This window comes from Haplochromis burtoni, unplaced genomic scaffold (assembly GCF_018398535.1).
Source record: "Haplochromis burtoni strain Fernald_Lab_line unplaced genomic scaffold, NCSU_Asbu1 Contig_45, whole genome shotgun sequence".
Lineage (NCBI taxonomy): Eukaryota > Metazoa > Chordata > Actinopteri > Cichliformes > Cichlidae > Haplochromis > Haplochromis burtoni.
The window spans coordinates 1,028,788-1,040,298 of NW_024582406.1; the positions used below are offsets into that span (position 1 = coordinate 1,028,788).

The 11,511-nt window shown below is 40.4% G+C and overlaps 1 protein-coding gene across 1 annotated transcript; it reads left to right on the forward strand.

Moving 5' to 3' along the window:
- On the forward strand, nt 1–2,846 carry mchr1b (melanin-concentrating hormone receptor 1b). The gene is made up of 2 exons (XM_014334967.2): nt 1–609; nt 802–2,846. The coding sequence occupies exons 1-2, from the start codon at nt 546–548 to the stop codon at nt 1,827–1,829; spliced, it is 1,092 nt and encodes a 363-aa protein (XP_014190453.1). The 5' UTR covers nt 1–545; the 3' UTR covers nt 1,830–2,846.
- Nucleotides 2,847–11,511: the final 8,665 nt, after the last annotated feature.

Below are 11,511 nucleotides of genomic sequence, written 5' to 3' on the forward strand. Positions count from 1 at the left end.
AGACTGTTTATAACAGATAACCTATCGTGTGACCTCCATCATAACGGCATTGTAAATGATAAAGCTATTTGGTCGGACGGCTAACGCTTTTTAAAAGAAAATAAGGTGGAATGAAGCGAGGATATCGTCCATTAGGTATTCACTCAAGAATGACTTCCAGTATTACTCACACTGGCGGCGGAAAGAACAGCTCACAGCTGTTCAGTGGGTGACGACACAAACTTAGAAATAAGAATGATGATTTTTTTAAGGGTCTCCGAGTTGCGGAGTACTTTATCTCGCTGTTGCCAAATACCAGACTCAGAGCTGACGCGAGCGCGCGCGTTTTATCTGTCGCGTGCCTGCTGAAGTGTCTTGGACGACAAAAACATGCGCGCGCGGCTGAACCTCTGCTATCAAAGCCATAAAGCAACAGTTTAAGCTGGATTTTTGTATGTATATGTATATTTAAAATATGCGTATTTTCTCAAGCTCATCTATCTTCTTTGCATTAAACTGATATGTAAGTTATTTTAGAGCATATTCGTATTATTCTTCGAGGTTGGATGGAGGACTACATTATGAATTCATCTTCTTCCTACCTCAGCTCACCTGACAATCTGGAAAAAGGTAAGCTTTTCTTCTTCTCGTTTTTCTGTTGAATTGGGCACATGCATAGAGATTTATCACCAGAGATGAAATATTATGTTGTTCATTTTCATGCAAAAAGTAGTTATTGAGACTTTGAAAACAAATGAATGAAAAAAAGTTATAAGGAAAGAAAGCTGATGGAGAACATTCTGTTTTTGTCCTTTCTACCAGATCATGAGCAGTACAACAATGTGCTCATGCCCAGCATCTTTGGTGTTATTTGTTTCTTTGGGATCACTGGGAACTGCATTCTCATTTACACCATTGTGAAGAAGACCAAGTTCTGCTCTCATCCATCAGTGCCAGACATATTTATCTTCAGCTTGTCCATCGCAGACCTCCTCTTTCTCCTTGGCATGCCTTTTCTCATTCACCAGCTTGTGGGCAATGGCTCCTGGTGCTTCGGTGGCACCATGTGCACTGTCATCACAGCGCTTGATTCCAACAGCCAGATCGTCAGCACGTACATTCTGACTGTCATGACTCTGGACCGCTACTTGGCAACAGTCCACCCCATCCGCTTCAAACACGTTCGAACCCCCTTCGTGGCAGGGGCGGCAGTGGCGCTGGTGTGGGTGTTTTCTCTGGTCTCCATTACTCCGGTCTGGATGTACACTGGACTCATGGGTCTCAAGGACGGCTCGATCGGCTGCGCCCTCCTGCTCCCAAACCCGGCCACAGATACATACTGGTTCACCCTGTACCAGTTCTTCTTGGGCTTTGCTCTTCCTTTAGTGGTCATCTGCAGTGTCTTCTTCAAGATTCTTCAAAATATGTCAGCCACAGTTGCTCCACTACCCCAGCGCAGCCTCAGGGTGCGTACAAGAAAGGTGACCCGCATGGCAGTGGCCATTTGCCTGGCCTTCTTCTTATGCTGGGCCCCTTATTATATCCTCCAGCTGGCCCACCTGGGAGTACAGCGGCCCAGCTTTGCTTTCCTGTATGTCTACAACATCGCCATCAGCCTGGGCTATGCCAACAGCTGCATCAACCCTTTCATCTACATTGTGTTGAGCGAAACATTCAAGAGGCAGTTCATTGTAGCTATTCGGCCACCCCACAGAGGCTTCAGAGTCGCCCCTGCTCAGGCTGAAGGCTTGAGTTTGAGGGTTGCGCCAGAGAGCTCTCATCCATCCCGCTCGCAGTCATCACGGGAACTGCTCCAAAACATGCTGCCCGTCACCGTGGCTGTGCACTGAGATTGACAGCTATCTGGCCACCCCGACCACTGCTAACTGCCACCCCCAGCAACGAGCCATCTGCCAGTACAGATGTCTCTCTTTTTTCTTTCCCTCCTCGGAAAGCACCCGCTGTTCACATCAACACGTGACAAGAGGAGGAATTTCTATGCCACACACACACTGCGTTAATGTACCAAGTGGTGATATTACCGGTGAAGTTTGGAGACGTGTTTATGTTTGTTGTGAGGAATTAATGTATCAACTGTAGTCGTCATATTTTTAAAGAATGAGAACGAAAAAAGGAACAATAGGCAACTTGCAGCTGACATGTGCCATTTAAAAAAAAATCTGACTTTGTTTAAACTATTCTTGATTTATCAGTATGGTATCTGTGTAAAGGTTTGATGTAAAGCCAACTTCATCACACAGCTGCGTTGTACTTAATGTGTCTTAAATTACTACATCGTGGTAGCAGAAAAGTGCAGATTTGTCACTGTTTTGTGTTGTGCACTGTAAGTTTATCAATGTTGTGGCGGAGAAGAAAAAGCATGTGAGCACATTTAACACATTCTAAAGGTCAAGCCAGCTGCACCATTAAAGAATAGCACACACGGCTGAGGGCAGATATGCACTAATGAGACAGTATGCAAAAAACCATTCTAGTAACACTTGGAGGATGAGCTACTCCTCTCATGCAATCACCGAGGACAGACTGCACGCCTTCACTGGCAAAGACAAAGGATTTGCAGACTTAGTACTGATCTTCTCTTTGTGTGTGCTTGAATGTCATTATTCATGCATCTCCAAATGTTATTCTGCTGTACCTTGGTGACTGTGTGACTTTTTTTTTTTGAGGCATTTGTCTCCACGCTGGCTTTGGAGACTCTCACTGTGAATTGGCTGTTGCCGTGTGCAGCCTGTCTTACTGTAACTGTAACTCTTACCTGCTACTGGAAAACTGTGTTTACTGTGCTTACTGTGAAAGCTCTTGTCTCACCCAGTGGGTGGGTTTGTTTTACTCTAATAATAAAATGTGTGTGTGAATTTGTCAGTGTGTGATGGATTTTTGTCTTCAAAGGCTCACATTTTGCACCGTAAAATCAGACAGGACATCTTGATTGCAGCTTTTTTTTTCTTTTAAAGAGATCTTGCGATTCTCTAAATATAAGGGTGAGTGAAATGTGGATTTCATTTTCAGTTTCTCACTTCAATGGTTTGAAACATCATCTAATTATCAGTAGTGAAACATCAGAAGTAAAATGTTAGTTTTGATGAGATTTATTCAGCCAAACTGCAGCTGAAATGAACAGAAACTGTAACAAAACATCTTTATTGTTTTGATCCTCGATGGCATAGGAAACAAAGTAATGAAGTAATATAAAAAAGTAAAAGAGTAAATGATTATGATAATATATACTTGGTGGACTCTTTATTAGGTACACCCTCTCTTGTCTTCAGAGCTAAATTCACTCCTCAGAGGTTTTGGTCCATCTCGACATGATGCGAATACCCCATTCTAACACATCCCAAAGGTGACTGCAGAGGCTATTTGAGTTCAGTACAAGTTCAAGAAACCGATTTGTGATGATCTGAGCTTTTTTGACATTGTGTGTTATTTTCCTGGAAACAGCCATCAGATGATCGTCACACCGTGGTCATAAAGGTATGGACATGATCAGCATCAGGCGGGCTGTGGAGTTCTCTCCCAAACCACTAAAACTTTGATCCGGGGCAGGATGGATTCTTCCTTTCATACTGTTTAAATCAAACTGTGACCCAGCCCCATCAGAACAGGAAACGTTTTTGGTGAGCATGCCTAAACTTTAGCCTCTGTTTCCTGTTTCCCCTGCAATCAGAGTTTGACCCATTGTGCGTTCACAAATGCCACACTCAAAGTCACTTGAACACCTTTCTTCCTCATTCCGATGCTCAGTTTGAACTCCAGCAGACCATCTTTATATTTCTAACTTCAATGAGTTGCTGCAATGTGATTGGCTGATTAGGTATTTGTGTCAAAGAGGAAGTTGAACAGGTGTACCTAACAAACTGGTCAAACTGGTGTTCCAGGTATTGGTAGCTGTATTCAGTATCAAAAAACAAACAAACAAAAAAACCCCCAAAACCCAGCAGAGTGGGATAAAGCTGTCATTACATCTCATTTAAATGGTAATTCCTTACACACACACTTCATAATGAAATCTCAAGGCAGCCTATTTACTGTCAACACTACTGACAGATTACCTTTGACTGTGGTTATAGCCCTGATGACAAAACTGCGTGGCACCGCTAATGAGTGTTTTTCTGCTCCTGCGCGTCTCACCTCCTAAGAGCAGCATTTTGAATTTAAATTTCAGTTAAAGTCTCCGGAGGGACTTAATTACATAAACCGGTGTAATAACACTGGAGGGGCCCTAAATGAATTCACAGATTATCAAGCTTTAGAATGAACTTCAGATTTTGATTGCAAGACTTTTGTCACACAGATCCAGTGAACGGGAAAGCACACACAAATCAAAGTAGTGTTTTTACTGCATAAGGTAACATGAGGGTGAGTGAATCTCCAAGGCTAAGGAGCATCGGGTTACTGGGTTGAAGGAGGGGGTCATTTCAGGAAGGGACTTATCAGCAAACAAATTCTCAACAGCCAACTAGATGAAATGATGCTTGAAGAGTAATATGGATAGACAGAGAGAGAGCACCGGGTCCACTCCAGCAGGGGCTCAAGGTCAGGCTGACCCAGAATGAGAGAATCTGCAGGGGCTGCAGAGGGCAGCGTGATGTTTTTGCAAAAATATGTTATTTTCTCTACTCTAACTCCTGTGAATGGAGGATTCAGACAGAACTGCCAATACTTGTAACTCTTGCTGTGCCAACCTTTGCGAAGCTCACGTCCTGCTTTGCTCAGACTCCATTAAATGTCGACGTTAACGCTGTAAACGTAATGTTAGTGTAAATAAATTGGTCACAAAGGGACCACAAAAAGTGGTGGAAAATAATCCCATTGAGGTTGAAAAGAAACAGTAGGAAATTCAAAATGACAGAGAGAAAAATCAGATGGCTGTGTCCTCTTCCAGCAGCCTGTAATTCCATGTTTTCCATCAATAGGTGTATTTGTAGCTCAGTATGAAAATGGCATTGAGCCAAACAGAGCCACTGCTATGCTGCACAATGGATTGTTCATGAACACAATGTGGTATAGTTGTGCATGTATCCTCACACCCACTTTCACTGACTAGAAGTGCCTTCAGAAAAGAATTGCGCGCTGTTGCTCACTCGCTATCTTGCCAGTGGCATTAGTCATCACCTTCAAGCCAAAGAGATGGAGGAGAGTGGCTAACATGCACTCAGCCCGCATAGATTTCTATAAATGTGTCAGTGCAAATGTGGCAGATGGGATGATTTCGATGCTGAGAGCACATGATCTTGTGATGGAAGTTAGGGGCTCCTGCGTGTGCCCACCTCCCTTTTGATTTACACTGACGCAATTTCATAAATTTCAAAAGCAGCTATAGCAACAGGAGAGTTAACCTCCCCCGAAATTTCTGCCCCAGCAACAGCAGCAATTACCCTTGTTATGATGAGTTTTGTCCACCTCCTGGCCTCAAACAGCCTTTTGATGCACCCTGTTTTATTATGCTCTGTATCAGAGCACAAGTGTGTCTTTGTAGCTATTAGGAAATTGATGTAATGCCATGCTATTTATTATAACAAATGACACGTGGATTGCAAAAAGAGGAATAAAAGACACATTTTTTTGCACCCTGATCGTCCCCCTGGCAGGTGAACTTTCAGAGCTGTATTATTCCACGTCTGTTTGATGTGACACATTGACACGGGGCTGGATATCATCTGGTTTTAATGCAGCGTTATAATATCAAGTGTGCAGGATCTGGGTGTAAGTCTATATAGTAAACCTAGTCTTTTGAAATGAGCTTGTATAATATTGTTCGCTCTAAGTGACATTTTGGGAAAAGCTTCTATTGGTATGTTTCAAGGGTTTAAAACTGGAAAAATGTCAAAAAATAATAGAATTCAATGAACAAACCCAACTATAATGAAAGCAATGCCTTGTGAAGGTGTGAAAATGTCAGAGTCATAAAAAGCCATCACTTTGTGACTCCTTCAGTATTAGAGCTATATTGTTCCACACTGGTGTGGAGCAGGAATTTGTTTGGAAGTCATTTTCACTCCAATATTGCAGCAACAGGTGAGCATGAGACTCTGAGCACAGCACACTGGCTCGGCTCAAAGTCTTTTTAAAGCTGGTTCTTTAAGATGTGCTGATAAAAAAAGTGCTTGGAATAAATTACAACTTTAATGAAAAACTTTTCAGGAATACTATATTCTGTTTGGTATGCTTCATTTCAAGGCTTTCAAATAGGAATAAGTGCATAATTAAATGAAATAAATATGTATATAAGAATGAAGCACTTGCTTCTGTGAGTCTGATGAGAACATTGGTACCACTCTTTTTTATCTATATTTTTATTAGTTTATTGAGAATTGACATTAAAAAGCTGAAGAAAATAAAAGCTAACTTGTTTTCTTCATTGGGTTTATTGAGTCTGATATTTTGGGAGTATTGTTTAAATGACAGCTTGTTAAAGGTGAAGAAGCAGAGGGGGGACTGCTCGTCACACCTGATCAGAACTGTGCAGACTTTATGATTATTTGCAGGCATATGGTTAATATTAGCAGTACTCACCTTTTCCTGGATGTCTTCTCAGCAGGGTGTGGATCAAAAAAGCAAAAAGAGCTCAGCACATGAAGTGTTTCTAATATATTTAACTGAATAACCCCTTAACGCCTAGTGTATCATATTTGACACATACAGTTTTTTTGTTGTGCATCTGCATCATTGCTGTGATTTTTTCCCCCATTAAAAATCGAAATAAATTGCACAATACATTTTTAAGCAATTGTTACAAAAAAGCCAGATGTAGCAAACACGATACAAATATGGAAAATAAAATTGAATTATTATTTTTAACTAATTTGTCAGGTGGTTCAATAACTAGAATTTTATGGCAATTATTTTATATTTCAAGCTTTAAGGGTTTAAATCACAAATGTTATTGAATCATTTAGAGGAAGTTGTACAATTTAAATGTTTCTTTTCTTTGTATGATACTTTGGTTTGGTGTTACCTTGTGTGGATAATGCCCAGACTTTGTTTATGAATTTAAATCTGACATTTTCTTTCTCTTGTCACTTGTTTTATTTAAAAGCTTGAGTTGCTTCAGACTTTATACAAACTATAATCACCATATAAAAAATGATCATACAACAATGGAAATGAAGCTACCGACAACTTTGTAAAGTATTTACATGAATTATACTTTGCAGGCTGCAATATGATGCTTATTGCAGAAGAAACAAGAATACATAAATAAATGATAAGCCATGCTTTTTCTGATTTACCCATTGAGAGTACCAAAGGAGTCATGATTTATTCAAGCGCTGTGCTTCTGAACATCCATCAAGTCTTATTAAACACATGAGGAAACCCATCGTGATGCTGAGGTGTAATACCCCATGCTAACCTATGTTGATGTAGGGTGTCTGCAGAGGTAATTCAAACAGTTTGTCAATCAGGCACCACCACACTCAGGGTGATTCAATTCTGTTTCCTCTGAAATCACATACTTGCTAGTGGAACAGAGCCAGATTTGAGGAGAAAAGAAGTCCTTATCTATCAGTCCCATTTCCCTTTGTATCCATCCTGGATAACTGCATTGCAGAAAATAACAGGAAAGTGGTGCATTTGTGAAAAATGTGCTTGAGGAATAACAAGAAACAACAAGTACTTTGAAGTCTATGTTTTACACTTGTTAGTGAAGTGTTTCTGGAATCATTAAAAAAGAAAAGCTGGCATGTTCAGACATACAGCCGTGTTTTTCGCAGAGTTTAAGGGTTCTATCAGAGTGCTTGAGTGTGCATCAGGCTACAATCTTTTGATAACAAGAGTGAACATTGCAGTAACACACCAGACCCTGGCTTGTTTTCCTGCTGACATCAAAGAAAGCACCAGAGGCTGAATATGATGATTAATATTGCTCCAGCACACCTCTTCTCTGTTAGCAACCATTTTCCTGAAAGGTCTTGCAGAAATGTCAAACAGTGAAAGCTGTTTTTATTTACATTTGATCAGCAGTTCTATTCAGTGTCGTGTTGGGCATCTGGCCCTCCTGCTGCAGAAGAGCATATAATTGTATAATTATAACAAGCAGAGCCTCCCTTATTTTGGTAACTTAGACATAGAAAACACATTAGCCTTGTTGGACAACACTGGGCATTATATTAGTCTGTGTATGTTAATAGGAATTTATTTGCACAGCAAGTCCTGTTAATGAAGCAGATGCTGTGAGAACATTTAAAGCATGTTGCTGCATACAAAATAAGCTAATGTCTTTTTAAATGATCTTTGGTCATGGCAAGAATAAGAAAGTTCATAAGAAACACAAACCTCCTCATTTGAGATTCAGTCCATGATCCCTTTGTCTTGCAGTCTATAACCCTCACTGTTCTCCAGGGTATGCTGAACAAATGCAGAATATGCAGAGTGTAGAGAGGCTCCTGACTTTCCCAATTGGTTAATTGTTGATTCTAAATTGGCTCTAGGTGTGAACTTGAACGTAAAAGGTTTGATTGCCGACCTTTTTGGGGTCTTGTTTGGCTTCTGGCTCTGTCACACCTGGGATAACCCCTTCATGCTACCTTCACGCTCACATAGCTGAATGTCAAAATCGTGTCAGGACAGACACAGTCTCTCTTCAATAACACAGTGAGTTTATTTACAAGGGAACAGTGCAACAATAGTCCAACACAAAGTCCACAGTAGTGATGATCCCGCTTCCTGAGTGTGCGTGAGTGTCCTCGCTAAGTCTCTCCACAGGAGCTCTCCCAGGCTCAGTTTGCCCCCTGCTTTTTCGGAGGGGTTTCTCTGCAGGTGTCTGCACACAGAAGACAACAGAAAGTCTTCCAAACAGATTACAGAGCCAGACAAGAAGCATGGAAGCCAGAGTCACTCTAACTGTGAGCTATTCAACAATACAGCAACGACTGAAGCTCAGCAGCTCCATAAGTAGTGGCTTTGAGGAGGGCTCAGGAACAGCTGTGTGATGATCAGCAGGAAGATTGGAAAAGCTGTAAAACCTGTGGAAATGGAGAAAGAGCCAGGTGCTGCTAATCAAATACACCTGATTAATTGATCATCTGAAAGTGAATGCACCTCTACGAAAGGAGAAGTTTTGTCAGTTTGCAGGTCTGGAACAATTGGGTCAGTGTTAATGCAATACCAACAAGGAAAGACATCAGCTTCACATCAATCAGGGGAGGGTTATAAAGTCACGTCGAAACCATTTGAAGTCCATCATTCAGCAGTGAGAAGGATTATTCACAAATGATTCAAGATAGTTGGCAGTCTTCCCAGGAGTGGATGTCCCAGCAAATACACTCCAAGGCCAGACCGTGCAATGCCTGTAGTAACTGCCAAAACCCCAAGAGCTACGTCTCTACAGGACTCAGTTAGCAGGTTAAATGTTAAAGGCCTTTTCCAAAACAGGACTTTAAACCTGGCTGGGGTTTAAGGTCATTGTGGAAATGCTGGGGTGGGAACTTATAAGAGCTGTGCATACATGAATGACTGCAAACCCCAATGAACTGAAACAATATTGTAAAGAAGAGTGGCCCAAAGGTTTTTTGTTTTTACAAGAAGATACTTGATTATTTTACTGATGCTCTCTCCTGATGCTTGACGTTTTTACAGTAATAGTGTAATTTCTGCAGTAAGTTATTTTGCAAAATTATAATATATTTGACAGAAAAGAAAAATACCTGTTATTCATATATATAGAGATGAGTACAAGCTAATTGTGAAAATGTCCCAAATGTGTTGTAAAACAAACAATTTCTGGAAATAAAGAATTTTTATTTCATTTATAAATTTTACATGTAAAGACATATTAACAGACTCTCTTTAATAATTTGGTCCTAATTCTGTTTCCCACAGAATTGCACTCGATTAGTGGCAGCAGTGTGTGCCCAAAAGAGGTGGCACACAAGCTTTTGCAAATATATTCATGTATCATACTACAAATACTTTTAGGAAATAAATAGCAGAACAAAAATTGCCATTATTCTGAACTACAGTTAGTAATAACAATCCTTATTTCTCTCTATAGCCTCAGTCAGCTTGGCACAGAGCAACATTTGAACCTATTATCTACATATAACACGAGGAAACATGAGATGGGACGGGTCAGTGGTAACCGTTTAGCATCGACTGAAATTTAACTGTAACAGAGGCGACCGCCACTTTCTTCACAGATTAAAAAAATAAACATGTAAATAACACATATGGATGTTGCTTTGGTGGTTTGTCTATATCTGAGATTGAGTAATTCTGATTCCAGCAGTGATTGGGAAATTGTATTGCAAGTATAGTCAGTACATTTGATGTAACAGTCAAATAAACTTCCACCAGCTCCCAGAATGCTTTGCTGTTTACACAATACTACTGGATTTTTGAAATACAGCCTGCTTACTGTAAAATCCTGCTGCAGTTTTTACAGGAATTTGTTACAGTGTATTTATACAAGTGTTGAACAACTAACACACAGCCATGTTCCTGTTTAAATAGATGAAAGGGCTTATTTTTCTTCCCTTGTTTGGCCTTCTTTAGTAAAAGACCAAAAGTTAGACTCCATTTCATTTTATTCTAATGCTGGTCCGTTTGAAAAACACCCTGAAAATGTACATCTCCCAGTCTCAATGAAACTGATGCAACGATTTCTTCTTCTAGCACAGACTCCTTCAGGGTAGAGATGTCCTGATATAGTTTTAGACATTTTTAGATTTTTAGGCTCTTTCAAAGAATATCTTGCACATCTTATGTATCTTTGCAACACCTAACCCAGTGAGGCTCTGTCAGTGTGCAAGAAACTTCTTTAACCTGGGAAACTAAAGAAAAAGAAGGCGTAGGCAGAAACAAAATGCTGCTGGTAACAGCTGTGGTGAGATAAAGCAACCTTGTAGTAATTCAAATAGTTCACCCAGCGCTGTGTTGTGTCAGTGTATGAAATGTGGTGTGAAGCACTTCATGGCACTTCCCTACAAGCTTTGAAATATGGCTCACACTTGGACTATTCACTCCATTCAAATCAGCTCTAAGTTAATACATAGGTGCTAAAGAACATTTAAAAATAGCACAGGTACATACATACAAAGGGTAAAAGTTCAAGACAGATGACAACTCATACTGAGTTAAAAGCCAAAGAGAAAAGGTTTTAAAAACAGCAAAGGATATAGCTTGCCTGCTTCTGGGGGCGGCTCATTCCACATTTTAGGAGCCAAAGCTGCAAAGGCTTTGTCTCCTCTGGTTTTATAAAATGTCTTTGGGACAGTCAAAAGCTGATCTAAGAGCACGTGACGGCATGTAAGGGTGAAGCAGCTCAGACAAATAAGAAGGGGCAAGATCATTAAGAGTCTTAAAAACAAATTACATCATTTTAAAAGGGATTCAAAACTGAACGGGAAGCCAGTGAAGGGATGCTAAAAATTGTGCAGCAGCATTTTGTACAAAGTGGTAGATGTGAGAGGGAAGCCTTGTGATTTCCACTTAAAAGACTATTATAATAATCCGAGAGATGATAAATGCGTGGATCGGTGCCATCTAGACAGGATGGGCTTGGTTTTGCAC